Here is a 22,818-nt window from a genome sequence, read left to right on the forward strand (position 1 = left end):
CTTTCCTTCTTTCTTCCATCCTTTCGTTCTTTCCTTTTCATTTCTTCTTTCCTCTATTTGCTTCTTTATTTCTCTTTCAGTGCCTGTCATGGGTATTTTTATTCCATGCATGGTGGCCATGAAAACAAATCTTGCAGGTGCCAGTGGGGAGGTAGTGACTTGCGTACATTCATATCCACTACCAACACGTCAATGCGGTGTACTCATCCCTCTCCGGTGGTTCCACAGAGAACTGCTGCTCCAGACTCGAAGGAGAGCTCCACTTTTTGTTAGTGTCACAGTCCAGAGAACTTTAAAAACAAACGTTTTCTTCTATTTGGATCGAAGTCACCACTGGAATTCACCTGCACAGAGGAGGATGCTGTTTTGAAATCTGTGTTGCTAGCATCATAACCATTCTCCACCAAAATTGAAGCTTTGAGCATATTATTTTATTTTTGCTGCTGTTTATCCCACAGAAAATTTCACGGAAAGAATTGGGATAGCTTAATTGCGGCATTGCAGGAATGCTTGTTTCAGCTGTGGACGAGCCCAGCTCGTCTACAGGGAAGAAAGCATTAACTGATTTATTTTGCAGGAGGACGAACGTGGTGCAGGTGACAAGAGGACTAAGAATTTCTTCAAGGCAAAGGTAATTATTCGAACAAAGTTACCTAAAAGTTGTGTGATGATGTGCTGCCACCTCTAATGTGCCACGCCAATAGCTAATGGAAATAAAATTGGCACTCCACAGCATATGCACCAAACTGGTTATATTCAATGAGCTTTGTGAGCTGATAGTTTATTCTATTCTTTTTAGATAGCAAGCAGCAAGAGGGCTACATGTATGCACTAGTGCCTAGTATTCAGCGAAAACACAGGAGTTCATTGATCAGCCTTTTTTTTGTTTGTCCTTCTGGGTATGCATGCATGCAAATCAATGAAACACCCGAGTTGGAGTTAAGAGGGGCAAGGAGCTATGTCATGCAAAGCAGTAAAGTTGTGCTTTATGGAGCAGACTGCAGCTTTATAGGCCTGGCCATCCATGCATTCACCTACCACAAAGTGATGGCCATGTTTAAGGGCCCTGCAACATTTTTTAGGGATGTGAATTAACCAGCCCGTTCACTAAGCATTGCTGTCATAAACAGCTCAGCCAAATACTATTTCCTGCATACACAGCAGGCCCAAAGCTTGATTCAAAAGCCAGCTGCCCTTGAATGACAAAAAGTCAAAACTACCAAGATGTGACAGGGCCACATTTGATTGCTAGTTGCTTCTCTCTTTCATCGCCATTTAAATGGTGGAGTATGACTCTGTAATGGTGCGTTTGATGGAATCTAAGTACTCATAGCAGATTTTTGGTGCACTGTAGGAGAGAAAACCATGAATTTCTTAATACAGCAATGCAAGTCAGTATATCTTCACAGCACCTTTGTTTCACCTTTTCCTATCGACAGAAAAGGACTAAAAGGCTTGTGCAAATGTTCGATAGTTTTAAATATTTTATTGAATATTATGACATTCAATATTTGCTTCTACTCATGTTTTAGTATTTGAAGTACAGTCGAACCCATTTATAACAAACTCGAAAGTGCCGCAAAAAGTGGTCGTTATATCAGAAGTTTGTTGTATATGGACTCGCCCTTTAAAAAGGTGCACTTAGCGACCAAGCCGTTTTTTTTTTCTGCGCATTTTTGTTAAAAAGTACTAACAACCCTTCCGATGACAAGTTAGGCCTTTTTGCGTGTTAAGCAACACTCGCTTCGTGCTCACGAGCGAATTAAACCATCTTTGCAATGAACTGATGCCGTTTCACGGAAGCGCGTTACTGCATGTGGAAATGATCATCCCTAGCTAATTGCGTGCAGCACATTGTCTACTCAGCTCACGCCTTCACTGCCGGGCCGTTTGCTGTCTACTGTATGCGCGTGTTTGTGCATTCTTCGTGCATGGGTGCGGCGAGTAGCCTGTTCGTTCAGCATGACGAATACAAGCATTTTGCAAGCAACGCGCAAGCGGTCTCGCACGATGCGGTGGCAGCAAACTTGCGAACGGCAGCATGGCGTGCTTGTACCGCCGTCACTCCGCTCGGTTTACGCCACACGCGCAGCTGAGCATAGAGCTGCAGATGACTGTGATAACTTGCCGGTGATCAGTCATAATGGCACATTCATCGCCAGCCGCCACCTCGCCTTCGCTGTTTTCTGGTGCTTATCCATGAAGGCATCGCCGCAATCGCACGGAAGTTGTAATCATGGATCGACCGGTTTCTGCCGTTACTGAAAAGACGGAAGACCTTTCGCGGCACATTGGGGCGTCGGCGAGTCGATGGTTGCAGTGAACTTTTGTACGACGAAAAGTTATCGCTTCTTGCATTTATGGATTCTTGCTCTCCAAGACATTTATTGTAGGCAGTCATAGATGCAGATAACGGCATCAGAAAAGGTTGCCGTGCGAAAGCTGACCGCAAGTCTTCATGCTGTCTCTCATTTCCTTTTTTTTCCTCACTGCCGTTCTGCCACTGAAGAAATGCCTGGAAAGTGAGTGACCTTGCTCGCAGCGTCGAAAATCTGCGTGCGGTGCTCGCCGCAGTCGACGATATCTTCATTGTGAGTAAACTGCAGCGGGGCAGGTGCAAGTGCGCGCCTCTCTTATGCTTCGAAGGCCTGTTTTAACTTTCTTTTCGCTTCGTATGTGCCACATTTTTACTGCGACCGTGTCGAAGTAGGAGGCTTTGAAAATGTTCGCTATATGTGGACGCAGTTTCAATAGGTAGCATAGGAAAATTATAAGTTCACCGAAATATAGTCGTTATAACCGATAGATCGTTATATCTGGAATCGTTATAAGCGGGTTCGACTGTATTAGAAGTGAACGAATGTATGCATTTTCCCTGCATAACCCACCTACAGGTATGGTTTTATATGACAGCAATGGGAACACTGCCATGAAGCCATGCCTCCATTAATTGAACCACAATTTAAAGTTTAGAACTTTTTCTTGTTGTTTATACACACAAACTATGGTAAATGTTAAAATGTGCTGCATTTTACCATGTAAGACTTGGATTCCCCCAATTAAAACTGACCAGAAGAGGCTGCATTCAAGCTTGAGACACTGTGTCTGGCTTGATTTTTTTTACTTATTTATGCATAATATTGGTAGAAATGGTGGTCATTGTTGCCACGAAGGTCGCACCATTCAGCTATGTTTTATCTCATGCTCTCACGTTTACTGGGAAGGTGTTTTTTTTTTTGGCTTTCTGAGAGCTGTATAGCCACTGTGAATAGATTTTCATCAAGGTGACACTAAACCGATACTTTGGTAGCAGACACGTGGCAAAGCACTGGTTAGGCCTGAAACAGCTAAGGCAGGTGCAGCGGTGTATGGGATACCGTCACATGATGTTTCCGCTCATTGGTGATGGTACATGAGATCATATTCACAAATTGAGATCCACAACAGTGGTGAGCTGGCCTATGAACTTTGTGTGCTTACAGAGTGGAACGGTTGAGCTCGCATGTTGAAAGAATGCTTAGTACAAAACAGTGTAAGCCACACACGTCACGGAGCCAAGGTTGTACTTCACAGCACAGCAGGGTGGTGCGTTGGGCTAGTTGGTGATGCAGGGGTCTTAGGTTTACAGAACAGACAAAAGACAGAATTAAGTGCTTGTATGTCTCTTTTTTTTTGTCTACACTGTAAACCTAAGATGACTGCATCGCACTGATCATTGGCGTAAATCGCGGGGGGGGGGGGGGGTCAGGGGAGTCCTAACCCCCCTTGTGTTCAGGCTGAAGGGGACACCCCTTGAATGTGTCCCCCCTTAAGATTTGTCTTTCAAACATCATATACTTGAATTTCTTGACCGTTAAACATAGCGCATTCAGCTTTTTAAAATGGCTGTTTACATTGTTGTGTGTACCTGTGTTCAGTACCCCTCGGGTGTGTGAGACTACTGAAATCGCAACTGCGGCTCGACCGGTTCAGAGAAGACTCAATAAAACAACGTAATTACGTGAGCTGGGACCCCATGCAAGTTTTTAAAATTTTATTTCAAAGCATAATTTTATTCTCATATAAATTAAAATGAAACCTATATTTATAAAAAAAATTACACGATCTCCCGCTAAAGGGGACCATGAGGCGATGCGAAGCCGGAGCACTTGCACGATTGCGTTCCGTTGGCGTTCGTTGGGCGTGCTACCGACCTCGCATCGTGGAACGCGAAGAGGGACGCTACGCGCGTCGTATCTTCCATCTAGCCTGGCCGTTAATTCTCACAGGGCGAGCGGGGAACGCGGTCTACAGGCGGGCGAGAGGGGGGCAGCGTAGGAGAGGAGGGAGAAGGGGAGGGGACGCGCATGCGCTCGAGCTCATCGCGGCGTGGCGCAGGAGAGAATTTCGGCATGTCTAGCCCGCGTTTCAGAGGAAGAGTGGAAAGGGGGAGGGGAGAGGGGAAGTCGAGAGGGGAAGGGGAGAGGGTGTGTGTGGAGAGGGTATGCACATGCGCAGTAAGGGTGGTCACGCCGCACACCACCACCACCGGATTGAGCTCCGCCTTAAGATACTTCGCATCTGAAAACAAAATGGCCGTCATGGCAAGATGTGTGTCCCCCCTTGTGATTTTTCCGAATTTACGCCAATGGCACTGATGCAAGACAGTATGTGAAACGCTCCATTGAATGTAAGGCTCAACCACCACATGTATAAACTGAAGGAGGGAGCAAGAGCCTGTACAGTTTTCTGTGGTGCTTGAGCAGTAAGAAACGGTTAACTTTCATTCTGCATAAAAATATCTGAATGACAGCGTTCTCAGCCAGCGATGAAGTTCGGTATCATAAGCCCCTGATGCCGGTACTCTTGTCAGGCACTCCTCTGAAACCTTGCGGTTCCTGACGGTCTCTCTCTCTATTTTTTTTGGTATTAAACAGCCAACTTATTTATATATACATCAACATCTGGCTCTTGTGTCTACGTTTTGTGCAAACCCTACAACTACTCAAACTTCTCGCATCGATATTATGATACCAATCACTATTCACTACAACTTCACTACAAACCAAAAAAATTTATATTCACACAAGCTCAGTGCTTCCTGAACAACAATAGGGCAGGCAGCTTGGAGCCATGAAATAATGATAGTGGGCCAATCTTATTATTGCAAGGGGTGCAGTGCATGGGTTGTCAGCCTAATGATGGGATGTCAATTTTCTATGTGTTCTGTTCCACTTCGTTCCAAGCATTGTGCTCTTGGGGAGCATTTCTGAAGTATGCTGTTGGTCACAGGCTCAGAAAAAAAAAAGTTGGCTTTTCTCAGACGTGCCTTTGTAATCATTTATGACATTGGTCTGATAAAATATGATGTGTGCCCTACTTTTTCCTGGTGCTCTTTGGCCATCAAATGGCCCTTGCGCCAATAAACAGCATATATCATCGTGCCCTACTTTATAAAATATGGTTGTACCTCGAATTCTTGCATGTGAAGTTGTTTCTTTTAGATGATGTCAAGTGGGTTCACAAAAATGTATTAATTCTAAAGGACTTTGTATGTTAATTATTTTACAGTCATTGCAAAAAAAAAAGAAGAAGAATTGGGTTTTGATGTAGTCAAATAACTGTTTCTCAAAGTGAAGCTGAAATATGGGTGGCGTTAAAAAACAGCTGGAAAAATATATATGTATATATTTTTTTAAAATATTAGTTGACATCAGTCTCTTATATGCCATTGATGCTATGGCTCAGCATTGTATAGAATGCAAGCACAAATGGTAATTAAATGTGGTCACGGCAAGGCAACATTTTATTTTTGAATGATACTATCTAAAAATTGTGCGTTTTCTCTGTACATGTTTTATCTATAAGAGCAATAACTTTCAGCCACGTTAGCTGCATTTTATTGTGGTTGGAATGCAGGAATGCCACTGCATGGTGACTTGTGGGCAACTGAAGAAATGCAAGTGGTCAAAATCGATCCGAAACCCTCCGCTATGATATTTCTCATAACCACTGTACAATTCGGGATGTGAAACTTAATCATTTACAAGTTGCTTTGTGCCAAGGATGTCTGACATGTGCCAGTTAATCTGATATTTCTTCTTTTCTTTGCAGCTATCGCAGCTCAGATTTAGCTTCAAGCCAAAGCAACGAAAGTCTAATGAAGTAACGCAGAATGGTCCAGATACACCACGATCTGCTGCTGTCCCTGATTTGGGTCCAGGTGAGTCCTTTATAGTAGTTATGTGCTGTTCAGTAGTATATTGGAACTCAGCCTTATTGAAGGTGCTCCACAGGACTTTGGAATATGTGGTGGATCTGTTTTGTTGTTAGTATTGAAATGTCCTAATCAGCACTTTTCAATTCAAGCTTTTGCCCGTGTAGGTTGTGCCCACAGGCCATTATGTATCAAATTATGTCATGATGCTACTTTGCATCTTCGTTTTTCTTTTTTTGGGAAAGCTTATCTGTTCTCTTCTGTCCATATGGTCATATTTGTGCTCAACAAACACACCTTTTGGTCAAAACTAGGAGGTGTCCATGAGAGAGCTTCCCTCTCTTAAAGGTGAAGACATTGTGTCCTTGCTGTGCAGACATTCAACCAGCGCACTGGGTGGAATGGCTGTGTTGCATCGGACGAACAGCTATGTTCAGGATGTGTTGTTTATGATTAAGTAAAAACTTTGAGCACAAATAAACGACGCAGGACCAAGAAAGAGAAACACACACCACAAGCGCTCACTCGCAACTTGTGGCATGCGCGATGCGATGTATGTTTATATGTGCATTCTTTCGTCTAATAAAATTCAGTTGTGAGTGAGCGCTTGTGGTGTGTGTTTCTCTTTCTTGGTCCTGCGTCGTTTATTTGTGCTCAAAGTTTTTACTTAACCATGAGATACCAACTAGCCCACCTAGCTATGGTGACCATGGTGACACCTCGAGTTTGCTGTGCTGTGCGTGCCGTAGCAAGGAGATTAGTGCATCAGCATTCTGTGATAAGAAGTATATTTATTAGCATTGTGCCACCTCTGTTTATTCCATTTATTTTTTCGTTTTTCTTTGTATTTATAAAATGGTATCTGTTAGACACAACTAATATATGGCTCAGTCAGTGCAACCGAGTAATGCTACTGTGTAAAAAATGCCTAGCATTGTTATATTCACAAATTAATCATATGAAAAAGTAACAAGTTACAGTTAGAAGTTGCCTGAATAAGTTAGTGGTTAGCAGTAACCTGTTACTAGTCACTAGTTATTGGTCAAGACCAGTTGTCCTAGACTCTGTTCAGGCACCTCTTCTTAATGGCTGACATACTTGGCTAGTTTGCCGTGTTGACAAAAAACGCTAATGCATTTCACTAGGGATGGGCGAATATTCGAACACTTGGAATATTCGAGCGAATAGCACAGCATTTGAATTTGCTTCGATGCGAATTTAAATTATTCGAAATTTCGAAGTATTCGAAATGAACGAATAGACGTATAGTAGTTCATTGCATGTAACCGCTTGAAAAGGCGGTTTCACTGCATCATGGGAATGCTATGCCATAAAACCACCTTTTTAGGGGCAATCCGCACTGCTGCAAAGCCATACTTAAAAATGTACATATTACCTGCACCTTGATTCATATATATATATATATATATATATATATATTCTTTTTAATTCTTTTTTCAAGTTTAAAAGCGTGTTAAGAGGGCTATATGCGCTATGTGTGGCAAATTTTAAAACTTAACATACTCTACTGCTTATAACTTAGGCCCTATTACTATTCAAACTCTGTCACTGTTCGAATTTTCTTCCACTTCACTTCAAACCAAAAAAAGTGACCCTCGCACATGCATAATAGTTCTAATTCTTAAATATATTGTGCAATTTAGTTGGGTCATGAAAAAAGGCTCATTTTTCTTTATAATGTGTGATACATACTATTCGTACTATTCTATTCGAAATTATTCGACAAAACCACTATTCGCTTTGAACCTCAAATTTACTATTCGCCATCCCTACATTTCACGTCTAACCAGAGAAAAAGATGGGGAAATATGTCCTTCTCTTTTGACAGTGTGGAGTATTATGCCAGTAATTGTTTATTGATAAAAAAAAAGCCTTTTTTTCATTGCAGAGGCAGCTGACATTCTGGAAAAGTATCGAGGTGCAGGCCCAGCAGGGGCCGTTGGTGGCACTGTAGGAGCCGCAAGCAGCAACGGGGCTTCCCCCAGCACACCTTTGGAGCCCTTGCAGCCACAGCCACTACCGTTATCACAGGGAGGAAGTGAAGAGGCCCTGCTTGAAGATGCTCAGAAGAAGCTGCGCTTGGTGCTGGCATTAGCTGATCTTCCACAGGGAGGCCCACAGGAGCCTGCAGCACTGCTTCAGGGCTTGCTGGCCCAAGCCACACTACTGCACAACAAGACACTAGCCTCACATGTGCATGAGGCCCTTCGTTGCTTACGCCTTTTGGACGAGTTGCAGTGTCTGCGTGTGCTCAGGTGAGCAGGCCTCTGGCTCCAGACTTGGCTTATGTGCTACAATGCTTCACTGATGAGGGTAAGGATGGGTGCTCACTTTTCTGCCACAGCCTCCTGATTTCAGGGGGCAGTAGGTAAAATCCCTGGGTGCCAAGAGGCTGGCACGCATTAAAAAAAAAAAAAACCTTGGATAGACCAAATTATTTTGGATGCCCAGCCCTCTTTACTAAGGCATCCCATGTTTCCACAGTGTGGCTTTGGGATAATATAAGCTACTGTATTTTCTGGTGTGCAAGTCCGTATCTGCCGACTCTTTCTGTTTCTCCAAGAGGCTCCCGAATTCTAACCAATCTTCCCAATTGTACCAGCACATCCATAAATCTCCCGAAAAGCTGCCCTAACTCCACTTAGGAAGAAAGATAAGTAATATATAACAAAATACAAGGGCTCTCAAGCTTTCAGGCATTGAGGAACGCTAACTGCTTTCTCAGAGTGCCATAGAACTCCTCTCCTTACTGATGTGATCTATACATAGAATGGGAACAAAACCATGTTTTTTAAATTTATTTATTTTGTTTATTCTTTTAGCAGGTAGGTAGTAGGTGCTAATATATAACTACAAAACATTGTGGTGCCTTTTTCTTATTGATTGGCTCAGTTGTGTGCAATTAGTATTTTGTTTAAGGAAAAGGCTGAAATTTAACAGCAAAATAGTAGGCGTGACGATTGTGATCTGTACTACAGTTACGAGCTTCACAGCCGTCACGCTGTTCAAAAAACAAGAAACAGCCATCTGTAGTCACAGTCACTCCACCGTTAAAACAAGATTAGACTTCTTTTGGAATTCCGCCACATGTGCTTTATCATACTCTTGTATTAAATATGGACATATTGGTTGTGCAAACATGCATGATTTTTGGATGTATAAGAAGCACCATTGAAAATTCTGGAAAAAAAGCCATCCTTATACACAGCAAAACATGTTAACTGTCATGCAATTGCTTGCATGTTAAGTGAAATGAGAAATGATGCATGTGCTGGCCTAATCATAAGTGCTTCTCTCGGTCCTTCTGCTTCCTATTTCTGCCTCACAGGGCTCTTGAAGATGAGCACCGACGCCGAGCTCCCTACATAGCGTACCTGGTGCGCTGCCGCCAAGGGTTGCTGGCACTGCAAGCACAGCTGGAAACACGGCTGCGCCGCACTCAGCGTGATCGTGATGTCTGCCAAACACACCTTGCCACACTGTGTGTTCGGCACTTTCTTGATCCTCGTGAACCACGCCTCCAGGCCTTTTCACGCTCTTTCCAAGGACTTACTGCAGCTGATGAAAAGGTGAGGAGAACAGCCTTTCACCAACCAGCTCTTACCAGACAACGAACCACAAGGAATCCTTATATGTTGGTGCATATCACAGAACATCAATTTTGTTTGAAGCTGTGGTAGGTCATGAGTTCATTTGCTGAAATTTGAATTCCACTGGAAGCAGATTGTAAAAACACCTGCGGTCTCAAATTCCGTTTATTGTTAAGAAACCTCGCCTGTTAAAAGTGATGCCGTACCCTTCACTGCAGTCTCTTGTAATTCAACTTTAGTATTAATATTAAGGCCATAGGTCAGCAAACTCACTCACGAGTCCCGCGAGTCTGAGTGAGTCCGAGTGAGACATTTTGGTGAGTCTGAGTCCGGGTGAGTCCAGTTGAGGAAAATTTTGGCGAATCTGAGTCGGAGTGAGCCCTAAGCACAAAATATATTTGAGTGAGTCTGAGTGAGCTCCACATTTTTTTGTGACCTTTGATTAAGGCACATAACTTTCATTGCCAGACAAGAATTGCTATAAAAACACCATGCCAGGAGAACTTCTTTTCTGCTTTTCCTTTGGACACCTATGTAATTGTGTCACAGTCTGGTGCACTAGGCTGAACAGAAAGCAGTGCATACTTTTCTTACTTAAACAAAAATATGTAATACAAATGACAGAGACATGTGAAGCACTGGGGACGGCACTGTTTTAAGTTCACAAGCTTCTTCTCTAGGGTTTTGCGAATACTAAGATATATTAATAGAAATTGAATATTAGCTCTGTGAATAGTTCGATTTGCGAATGGAATATCTACTATTCAATTTCTCTAATAGTGTAACTTCGTTAATGCGTACCTGATAGGAATGCGGCATCACTATATGCTAAGCAGTAGTATGCATTAACCTCCAAGTACAAATTTGCAACTCCTTACATGTGCCACCGCTACCAACAAAGAAATAAATGCAATGTCAGAGCAAATTCTGTGTAAAGTACCCATTCCTTTCCTTTCTTTTTATCAAATCACTGAAAAAATTCCGGCTCTCACACAAGAACATCCAATAGTGCACAATGGCAATCTGCATTTCGAAACTTACAGGGTCCGGAACCCACAACTGACAGAGCGGATGGACACACGCATCGGCTTTCCCCGATATGTGTGCACACGTCTGTGCCGTAGTCTGCTAGTGAGCGAAAGCTGGCACCGTGTCATTGAAACGCAGTACAGTCGAACCCGTTTATAATGAACTCGAAAGTGTCGCGAAAAGTGGTCGTTATATCAGTAGTTCGTTGTATATGGACACGCCCTTAAAAACGTGGGCTTTGCGGCAAATCCGCTTTTTTTTTTCCTTTGTGCACTTTTATTAAAGTGCTAACAACCCTTTCGGTGACAAGCTAAGCCTTTTCGCGTCGTGAAGCGACGCCCGCTGCGTGCTCACGGGTGAATTAGCCGCCTTTGCAATGAGCTGACACCGTTTCACCGAAGCGTGGTACCGCGTCGTAGAGCCGATCGTCCCTGGCTAGTTGCGTGGAGCGCGTCCCCTACTCGGGTCGCGGAGTCACTGCCGGGCCGCTTGCTGTATGCCGTATGCGCGCATTTGTACGTTCTTCGTGCTTGCTTCACTCCGGATCGTGCACGGATACGGCGACTAGCCTCTTCGGTCAACGCAGCGAAAACAAGCATTTTCCAAGCAACGCGCACTGCGTCTCCGCGATGCTCTCGCGGCCCTGCATGACGATGCGCGGCGCACTTCAGTTGTCACCTAGTCAAACACGCAGTATACGCTCGCTGTGAGTGCATCGACGTTTCTCGGTGCCCGCGCCGCTCAACAACAGCGAGCTACTTTCGTTTCTACAAAGCGACGCGCACTTTAAAGCAGTCTCGCATGACGCGGCGGCGGCAAACTTGTGAACGGCAGCATGGCTAAGCATGGCGCGCTCGTACCGCCGTCAATCCGCAGTGTACGCCACACGCGCAGCCGAGCAGATATCTACAGATGACTGAGATAAGGTTGTCGGCTATAAGGCATAACGGCACGTTTATCGACGGCCGCCACCTCGCCTTCGCTCTTTTCTGATGCTTATCTGCGAAGGCATTGCCGCAATCGCGCGGAAGTCGTAATCACCGATTGACCGGTCTCTGCCGTTACCGAAAAGACGGACGACTTTTTGCGGCACATTGTGGCGTCGACGAGTTTAGGGACGCAGTGAACCTTTTCGCGATGGAAAGTTATCGCGGTTATCACTTCTTGCATTTATGCCTTCTTGTGTTCCAAGGCATTGTTTGGTTCATCGCAGGCGGTCGTATACTATAGCTACAGAGAACGGCGTCAGGAACGGTCACCGTGCGAAAGCTGACCGCAAGGCTTCATGCTGCCTACTATTTTTTTTTTTCCTCACTGCCATTCTACCACTGAAGAAACGCCTGGAAAGTGAGCGACCTCGCTCGCAGCGTCCGAAATCTGCGTGCGGTGCTCGCCGATCTGGGTATCTTAGTCGCAAGTAAACGGGAGCGGGGCACGCGCGAGCGCGCCCCCTGTCACGCTTTAGAAGGCATGCTTTCACTTTTTTTCGCTTCGTATGCGCCATATTTTTACCGCGACAGCGTCTCAAGTGTTCGTTGTAAAAGTAGGAGGCTTTGAAAAATGTTCGCTATATCTGGACGCAGCTTCAATGGTTAGCATAGGAAAATCGTAAGGGCACCCAAATATGGTCGTTATAACCGATAGATCGTTATATGTGGGATCGTTATAGGTGGGTTCGACTGTACTTGCTAACTCATGAAGCCGGTTGTTCCAGGCTAATTGCATGCTGCGCATTGCCAACTCAGCTCACACAATTGTTGTACGTACAGTGTGCACACGTTTGCCACACATGGGAGTGTTCATATTCGCTCTGTTCCTGACCGTGCATCGGTGTGGCGAGTAGCTTACTATCTGGTCAATGCAGTGATGGTGAGCTTCCTGTAAACGACACGCACTCTGCATACTTGCAACACAAAGGCAGTCTTGCACAAGAGGCGGCAACAAGCAGCATGTTTGGGTTGTCGCCTATTAAGATATAGGCGATTAACCGATTAGACGAAGTTCAGATTTCAGCCATTTCCGATGATCCCCGATTCGTGTGAATACGTGGCGTGAGCGTCATACATCCTCCATACGCAGCGATTAAAAGCATGCAGTTCGCTTAGCAGTGTTAGTGCAGCAAGGTTTCTCGGTGCCCGCGCCACATCTGATTGTGCACGAATGCGGTGAGTACTTTGTTGAGCCAACTCTGTAACAGCATGCTGCTTAAATTTCCACAAAGTGACGCGCACTTGAAAGTAGTCTCGCACAAGGATGCGTGTAGCAAACAGCAGCACATTGTCGGCGAAGTGCTTAGGTTGTCGCATCTTAAAAGCGTGCAGTGTGCTTACAACAGTGCTATACCAATGCACTGCCAAGCAGATAGCTGAAGATACTTGTCGTGATTTGACGCATTCGTCAGTGACCGCCATCTTGCCTTTGTTCTTTTTCAATGCACATCTGTAAAAGCATCACCGCAATCGCGCCGAGTCGAATCATTGTTCGACTGCTCTCTGTGTTTACCGAAAACATGGAACACCTTTTGCTGCACATTGTGGCTTTGGCCACACAGAGAGTCAAGAAGCACAGCTAACCTTTCTGCGACAAAAAGTTATCACAGGACGCACTAACCAGTAGGCTCGGGACGAGCCGCGACGGCTTAAGTGATCAGCAAATACATTAGGCTTCACAAGACTCGGTCAAGTATCCATCTACAACTACAGTAGAACCTCGTTGATACGTTTCCGCTTAGTACGATTTCCCGGCTCCTACGCTTGAAATCGCGAAAATTAAAAATAACGCAATACAGCTGTGTGTAATACGTCCCGGTTAATACGTTCCCGGAAAATACGATTATTCGGCAGCAATGTTCAGCACCACGGAAAACTGCGGTCGTATGATACGTTTTGTACTCAGAAACTCTCATTCAGGTGTGCAAAAAGGGCCCTCTCGTGTACTTGTTAAGCGCGAAGTGGCAGACAGCCGCCGCGCGGCGACGGCGGCTTCTCCGCAGTGCCTTTTCCCCCTCCGCGCTTTTTCTGCTTTGTTCAATTGTCCCCTCCGCACTTTCTCTGCTTTGCTCTCTTCCGAATTGCTCGATCGTCCCCTCCGTGTCTTCTTCGAATTGCTCGATCGCCACTCTCTGTCACCCACACACCGACCCGAAGGCAGGCGGCGACGCTGGCCGTCAAAATGTTCAAACTGCTTAAAAAAAAGTATTTTCTGTAGCACTTGGCACGATTTTGCTGAGCATTGCAAATCCTTTATCCGTAGCCGGTACATAGATGCACACTCGTTCCACACACTTTTGTTCAGACCCCAAGGCTACAACAACAGCCAGGGGAACTAACAATGCGGCCCAAAGAATGGAGGTTGTCACGTCTCCAGTCTGCCACGGTACGGTACAAGACCTATGGAAACACGCATGCCGCTGCCACCGCATCGCCGCCGCTGCACAACACACCGCAACACGTAACCATAGCAACACCGCCATTGTGCCCAGTGAATATGGCCGATAATTTCCCCGACACTTTTCTCCCGGAGCGCGTTCGCTTTCAGGTTGCTCCGCCCGGCTATGGTGGCTGCCCGGCGCAATTCCAGTCGGCGTTCGTTTTTCTCTGGCTGGGTAATTCTGCCTACCAGCGGGTCGTCAGAAGCTGCCAGAAAAAACTTGTTCTGGAAGATATCTGGGAGGTTTCTGGTTATCATACGCCAAAACGAGACGATGCGCGCTCGCCGCCATCTTTGTGAGGACTCGACAAATTGCAATGCGGGCGCTTGGGGACCTCACCTTTGGTTGCCATTACACCGGGCGTTATCTTTTAAAGCTCGTTCTGCCGTGCGAGATGGTGCGATTACGAGTGGTGGCTAACATACCAGCGCATGTCTCAATTAAGACAGAACGCAAACTGATCAGCGCAAGCGTGTGACGTAGTATGCGATAGCCTTGAACAGCTGTCGCTTTCGGGCACGCTTATCACTTTCGCGAGATTTCGCATATCATGTTGTACCGCGATTATTACGTGCACTGCGAAGAGTTGAGCTTGTTAAGGGGGGACCCTGCTTCGGAGACGTATTTCTTTGTTTTTGAGTACATTTTTATGAAGCTTTCGCAGCTTATGTATTTCTATGTCCTGATTTCAAATATGCAATTATTTTTCTAGTACACTATGCTGTTTTCAAGATATAAAATATTTCATGTATATTGGTGGAAGCAAGCTTTATTTATAAATTGTGAGAGCTATAAAGCAAATCAGCATATCACAATAAGCTGGAATGAATACTGTATGCAATAAAACAAGAATGGATGTTCTAGGCCCATTTGAACAAAAGTTATAGTACGTTGAACGCTTGGCAAGTGAGCGATGTTGAGCTCGGTCAAACTGGGATCAAGCTGGGAATGTTCAACATACCATAACTTTTGTTCAAATGGGCCTAGAACATCCATTCTTTTTTTATTGCATACAGTATTCATTCCAGGTTATTGTGATATGCTGATTTGCTTGATCACTCTCACAGTTTAGAAATAAAGCCTGCTCCTAACAATACAAAAACTATTTAATAGTTTCAAAACTAGAACTGGTATAGCGCATTACGGGGAAGAAGAAACGGCCGAGCAGAGCGACACAAGAGGACAGAGCGCTACATATTGTATTAGAACAATAATTGCATATTTGAAAACAGCACATAAAAATACATAGGCTGTGAAAGTTTCATAATGATATGCTCAAAAACAAGAAACATGTTTCAGAAGCAGGGTCTCCCCTTAAGCCTTTAGCGGGGCAGCAGTTTACTTCACGGACGGGGCGAGTCACGCGTGATCTTGCGAACGTACGTGATCGTATCTCAAATGTGTATGCTCGAGAATATCACTTCCGCTCTTCGGCAAACCTAGCCCTATAATTCCAAGCAGCAATGCAGAAAGAACCGACGCTCATGCGGCGCAAAGTTTCGTCTGCTGACACGGCGGTAGCGTTTCTTTACGTTTACACTGGTTGTCCCAGAGTTCGATTTTGCAACATTTGGGTTGTCTCGGGATTTCAACACACGTGACCACGATGTTATTTCCGGTCAGGACCGGAACTAGCTGGCTGACCTCTGGCTGCCAGCGAGATGCCAGGAGTTCGAAAATCGAAGAGTCCCGCCATGTTTTTTTAGAAATAAATGTTTTTTTGCACTTGCACCTCAATATGGGCTTGTCAGCCTCAATTTTTACTCGATTCGGATCGTACGTTTATATTCCGCGTTTTTTTCTGAAACGTATCAACGAGGTTCTACTGTACATGGTAACCGTTAATATGTTTAAAGTGGGTACATATTAACAAGATTCTACTTGTTGCCGCTTGATAATTCAATCATTTCAGCGGCTTCACGCAACTTCGTATGATCAAAAAGTACCCAAAACCAAGAAGAAATTTATTTATTTGCTACAGGAAAATTCCTAATATCTGTCTGCGTTTTTTTTCTTGCCCTAATCCTCAACGATTGCCTTATGGGTGTAAAAAATGTGCACGCGTGACCTCATAAAGTTTTCACATGCCTCAGCATGTCAAGCACGAGTTGCAGTGATGCAATAGCTATGCCAGTTGCGCCAAACTGCTCCAAGACATGAAACCTGCTACATCCTGCTACATCCTGCTACATCTCCGCTGTTCTGCGCCAAAACTGCGCCAAACTATAAGCACACTATTGGAAAAACGTGTGCAGCGTGCCGCCGCCGGCAAAACACGACGTGCCAAAGCTGTCGCGTGGCAGGATTTTCGCGGCACACCGCCCGGCGCTTTCTGGTGGACCTGACCGGATGCTGATTGATGGGGAGGCTCATTAAGGTCTGGTTTGGCTTGCTCAGGCTTTTGGGGGCTGACATAATCCTCTCCAGACCGTTGTAATTTGGTATGAACCCCCAAAAATGCACCTTGGAAGGAGCGGCTCGCCGCGAGCTGGTGTGACCGCACCGCCGCAGCAGCATAGAAATAAAATTTCAGTTGTTAGTACAGCAACGTCCTTTTCTTTTTGCTCCTTTTTTAAGTTCCGCTGCTCAAACCAGTGTTATACCCCTGTCACACGGACAGTCTTAACCGTGGTTAAGCTGACTACAGTTACGGCTAACCATGGTTAGGGGTAGTTATACACGGCAGACATAACAGCAGTTACCGTGGTTATTGCAGACCAAGGTGGGCAAGCACCATTCACTCTCACAAACCAAGAAGCTTGCAAGATGGCAGACAAGCTTTGCACGAGCCGTGAATTGGCGCAGTTAATTGGCAGCTTCGTGTTGTTTGAGGATTTTCATGGAACGCGACTCCTGTCGGGGAGCAAAACTTGTGGAAAACTAGGTTTGCCGTGGAACGGCTAGCAACAAAACTTATTCTGTCCTTCGCAAGATTTGCAAAAAGCGTATCGCTACACATTTTTTTGAGGGGAATCGCTTTTTGCATTGTTCGTGTCTCGCCGTCTCAGAGCCTCGGGTCGTTCCACCAAGTTCAATGTCGACATCCTCAACAAGATGGACGAAACTGGTGACACTATATCATCTTGATGTCGCCAAGGCAGCAATGGCAGTGGATTTTGCGTTGTCTGCAGTCAGACCATTAACTGCAAGCGACATGGTTTTGCAGCGATAAAGCGACATGCTACAAGCAAGAGGCACATTGAGGCCACGAAGCAGCACTGGGATTCAGCAGGTGTACTGAAAACTCCATGTCAGACGTATTTGGACTTCTCGCAGTCTTCAGCTATTCTCTCAGGTGACCACATCGTTTGTGCAGAGACACTCTTCGTTCTGGGAATTACTCTCAACGAAATTCCTTTCTCTTGAGCAGATAAGGCCACATCTCTATTTCCCAGGAATCCTACCTGCGTTGTTTGTTTGGCCACTCTAAGCCATTATAAGACAGCAACGCCAATGTTTACGCTTACTAGGCTGTTCGGTGCTGTTCGGTGATCCACTGGTGTTATGCAAACACCAATTATTGGACAGAACTTTTTATTTCAAAAGAGTTCCTTATTTGACTGTCTTGCTTCACACAGTCAATTTTTCCACTTGGCAGTGAGCTTTTAGCTGCTCCAAAAGCTGTTTTCCCTGCTCCAAAATGCAGTTTTGGCTAAATGCACTTTTTGCTTCTCCAAAAACCTGCTCCAAAACAGCTTCAGTCAATCACATCACTGGAGTTGTGTTTTGGCCGTCGTTGCCGCAGTGCACATCATCTCCTTTCTCGCTGGCCAAAGCATCAAGCTGTGATGTGAAAAATTCCCTGGCAATGTCCTCCACGGTACGCAAATCTCAAGCCATGCAGTCACATCGGCAGTGATAAAACCGTTCTCAGTGCAAGTAGTAATTCCCGGCTCACTGCTATCTTGAATTCAAGCTACGGTGTTCACTCACACAGCTATAACCTCTTTCAGGCCCATTAACTCCAAACGAGCAAACCATTTAGTAGCGTGAAGCAATAGTGAAACCGCTAGTGTTAACTGCTGAACTCTATTCAACACGGCACAGGGGATGCGCAAGCCTCAGAGCAAGCAGGCTGGCTGTCTCCCTCGCACTTCCTTCCTTCATGCGCGCTGAGAATGGTTCGGCCCGCTTGACGAGAGGAACAGTGAGAGATTGCACAACTCCGTGATGTAGCTGGTTGCTTGGTGACTATGGATCCCGCGCAATTCGTGCTGCACTGGTAGCTCCTGTTCGTTCCACTGGCTCGGGCACTTCTGCTGCTGTTGCTTGCGTATTCATATGATCCACAGCGGCCTGGAAACACGTTCGGAACAGTCTATCTTCTCTGTACTAATATTACGAATTCACATAGCACCGAAATTTGTACCAGCCATGATCGTACCACCAGGGTTTTACTGTATATCAAGATTATATTTGGATTCCATAGTAGCACTTGTAGCTGGGCTTGTTATTGCATATTCAATAAAGAAAAACAGCGCGAACTGTAACACTGACTAAGAAAGAGGACAGGACAAGCACTGTAACTCATATGTGGCAATGCTTGTTCCATCCTCTTCCTTCGTCAGTGTTCCAGCTTGTGCTCCTTTTATTCACTCAATATTTGAATTTTCATTCATGTTGTGGATCTTATAAATATTGTTCATTGTCATTTGTGTCATGAAACCCACGGGAGGAGTTTCATGTAATTATTTCGTAGAATTCTATGACTAAAAGCTTAGTTGAGTGGACTCATCAACCAAGCTGTAACTTTCATGTGACCATTCTTTCATTGTGATAAAAGAGCATTAAATGGTTTGGTCATCACAACTTGAATCTTTAGTCCAGAGGTTTCTGATAGTATTTGCTGAAACGCACTGTTGACGTAGGATTCAGCAATATCAGTGTAAGCCAAAAAAGAAAAGAAAGAGAAACAAAGAAACAAGAACTTTATATATTTTAAACATTTTTTTCACGAATTTTGCATTAACCAAAAATGGTTAGTGAAAGTAGATTTACCAGAGAGCTAAGATGGGGACTGCTTCACAGCTGCGAAACAACATGCACTCTGATGTGAGGAGCCTGTGAATGCGCAAGGCCATGCTTGAGCCTGTTTTATGATGTTAACATGCGGCCGTGCCTACCTTGTTATAGTATTTAAATTTATTCATTGAGTCTCATTACTTGAATGATGTCACAAATAGACTAATTCTCTTGTGCTCGAATATTAAGTGTGCTGTCTCAGTATTTATTTGAGTACTATTAGAAGTTCTTTTTTTTTTCCAAAATTCTGAGCTCGAAAGTTACCCTTCGCCTTACCTGTGAGGCTCATGGATTCAGTGAATGTTTTAATATGGTGGCAGTATTGCTGCACTTGCAGTGATCAAGGTATTTTAAAGGTTGCAATGCAAACTAGCAAATTTTTTAAGGCTTTGCCATCACACCAATACAAAAATAATGCCTTTTACTATCATTGACTACTAGACATCAAGAATACGAAACGCCAGCTCAACAGCTATTGGAAAGCAATCGTGGAGCATGTCAGAAACTGGTGTTTACCATGGTGGGCTTATTTCGTGAGATTTTTTTTTCTACATTAGATTAGGAGCAAACAAGTCTTTAAGACTGTCGCATTAACTGACTGGTTTCTCTGAAATTGAAATTGAAAATTACAACATGCTGGATTATTCAGGCATTGTTGTGGGACTGCCATTAGAAAGTGCATTGTGTTGATCAAAATTTTAGGCACCATAGAGCATGCTATTAAATTTTTTTTGCTATGGGCAGTGCAAAATCTAGGGTGCCACTACATGCAGAAGGAACAAGGTTTGATTCGGCCTGTTCAGTCCACTAGTCAGTGAAAAAAGGCAAACCAAGCTTGCCTGAATACAACATAGTTAAACAAAAATCTTGAATTTGAATTATTTTCCTTTGTCTTTGTCAGCCATTTGAGCAATCCCTTCCTTCCATGCCTAAAGAATCAGCAAGTGGCTGTATTAGTATTGTGGATTGTAGGTGTAGTTACATTCGCTCATTCTTCTTCTTTAATATTATCAATGTCAAAACCAGAGGGGTTGAGAATGAGCACTTGGAACATGTATTTGTCGCAACTGCAAGCATTGAATTCTATGACTGAATGCTTAATTTATTAATGTCTTGTTGGTTTGATAAAGCTCACTAAAAACCTGTGGGGGGGGGGGGGGGGGTGGCTGGATATTTTTTAAAGTGTGAATAAACTTTTTCCTTTTTCTCCTTGTAGGCCCAATTGGTTGAGCAGTTTTTGCAATATCTATTTCAACAAATGGAAGTAGACCCAACGTGGCAGAGTAAGTATCTTGCTGCCTTACTGCTCATGCTTCTTTCTTTCTTTCATTTTTATTGTGACCATTGTAGTTGACTTTCAAAAAAATTTAACTTCACAAAGGGCATTTTAACCTTCTGAGGGTTTTCGCCGTACATGTACGGCATCACCTACCAAGCACCAAAGGGTCTTTATCGTACATCTATGGCATAGCCTGTATGTTCAAAACACGCGCCTTTTTTGATCATTTCTCTTGCTTGGCATGTGCTGCCACGCTTCGGGAATACGTGGAATTTTTTTCATGCCGATGTCTCTCTGTTTTTTTGCTTCACAAAGTGGCACATCCACGGTGCAGCTGGTTTAAAAACCGCGCCTTTTTCGATCATTTCTCTTGCTTGGAATGTGCTGCCACGCTTCGGGAATACGTGGAATTTTTTTCTTGCGCCGATGGCTCTCCATTGTTTTTGTTTCTTTTTTTGCTTTCCGAAACGGCATGGCGGTTTTCACTTGCGCATCGGAACGCGTGCACGTGGTGCGGCTGGTTTCGGTTTTGTCCTTCGGGTGGTTATTGCTTCTCGCGCCTGCAAAGCTGATGGCTGTCTGGTCTCAAAGGCTGACTGCTTGTGACTCACTCGTTTATCGCTCCCTGGGGCGCGATTACATCTGTTTTCGTGCGGTGCTAAATTACACAAACGACGCCACTGTGGTTGCATTTCCTGTTTAAGGGAGCACGAACATTTTTTACCAGAAAAGTACTCTGGTGCGCTTATTTTTGTATGTCTGTGAGCCATTTTTAATACAATGCATAATTTTAATCGTATAAGTGTTTTTTTTTTTTTAGGATTTTGCTTGATGGGTTACTACGAATAAACCATGTGTATGTAACAACAAAAATGATTTTTTCATCACTTTACAGTCACGGAAAAAAAATTTTAGATAATTTTTTTCTGAAATAGAATTGTCTAAAGAATTTATTTCAGTAATAAAAAAATACGCATTTTTGGACTGCATTTCATGAAAAAATTCGACCTTCAAAGGGTTAAAAGTACATACATAACTTATCATTGTGCCTGTCAGCATAAACTGCTTGTCATGAGACTTCTTTGTGCGATACGTAAGCATGGTTTTTTACATAAAATAGTTATGCATGGGTTTGAAGGGTAGCTGAGCATAGTTACTTGCAAAATGGTGGAGCAGTGATCAAGTTAAGGGGTATGGTAGGGTAAATGGGTCATCTTGGTTTGAGCTTTATATCTACAACGGTTTCATAGTTTATCGTGAAAGCTTGCTTGTTGAATATAAATGCTTTTGGCCTTCACTTAGTGCAATTTTTTCAGTGCACCCATTTTTATTTTTTTTTACATTTTTTTTTTTGTATTAGAGAACCAAGTTTTAGGCTGGGGTGTAAAATTAAATGTAGCTTTTCTGAAAAACAAAAAATAGTATGGCGGTAAAACTTTCCACACTAATTCCACATGATAGTGGCTTTAATTTGTACCTCAAAAAGCGGATTCCTCCATTCATCTCACTTGAAAAAAAAATATTGCCCTCACTTGTCACGTATCATAGAGAGGCTTTCCAGTTAATTTGATTTCTTCGGAGTTATGACTTAAGCTGTTCTTCAAAGTTTTAGTTTGAGACTATTTACAAGGGATCCCAGTATAACCTAAGATAATTTCAGCATAATCGATTGGATAGTTTTCAAGAAAAGGTACGTCAAGTTTCTAAAAATATTAAGAAAGTGACTCTGAGAAAAACGCAATTTTATGTTAAAACATTTAATTATATTAGGAAGTGAATACAGTGAGGGGGATCACTCTCACCATAATGACGGGACAGCAGCCAATGATACCAGAACCTATACGTACGAACCCCTATAAACCCACTCTCCATTCGTGTTTTGTGGCTTAGTGCTGAAGCTTTGCATTCATTACTGTGGATCCCTCGTTTCCTGTTGCATATTCAATATACTTTTCTCTTTTTATTTCTCTCCCTCTCTCTTTCTTCTTTAAATATTGCTACATTATAAAATTTTACCTGCTTGCAACTGTTTTCAGACATGTGGTTGTTGGCATTAGTGGGTGTTATGCTAACTGCCAACACCTACACATTTGAATGTGGAATAAAGTACAAGGCAAAGTCACTGGCCTTGACTTTAGCAGTAATGACACTGACAAAATAGCTACTTCACCATTAGGAGTCTGTATCAGCCTATGGATACCAGTGCCTACCGTAATTGTGTAGCTTCTAAAGTGACAGCCGGTTTACTGTA

The 22,818-nt window shown here is 43.9% G+C and overlaps 1 protein-coding gene across 2 annotated transcripts in view; it reads left to right on the forward strand.

The window, feature by feature from the left end:
* Window positions 1-22,818, forward strand: part of LOC119396050 (GTPase-activating protein and VPS9 domain-containing protein 1) — a 93,063-nt gene that overhangs the window by 65,269 nt on the left and 4,976 nt on the right. For both annotated transcript variants that reach the window (XM_049415847.1, XM_037663103.2), the window contains exons 14-18: window positions 578-631; window positions 6,094-6,202; window positions 8,106-8,472; window positions 9,546-9,786; window positions 20,505-20,571. In XM_049415847.1, coding sequence (XP_049271804.1) covers window positions 578-631; window positions 6,094-6,202; window positions 8,106-8,472; window positions 9,546-9,786; window positions 20,505-20,571 — 838 coding nt within the window. The remainder of the gene's footprint in view (window positions 1-577; window positions 632-6,093; window positions 6,203-8,105; window positions 8,473-9,545; window positions 9,787-20,504; window positions 20,572-22,818) is intronic.

Source organism: Rhipicephalus sanguineus, chromosome 1, assembly GCF_013339695.2.
Source record: "Rhipicephalus sanguineus isolate Rsan-2018 chromosome 1, BIME_Rsan_1.4, whole genome shotgun sequence".
NCBI classification, from domain to species: domain Eukaryota; kingdom Metazoa; phylum Arthropoda; class Arachnida; order Ixodida; family Ixodidae; genus Rhipicephalus; species Rhipicephalus sanguineus.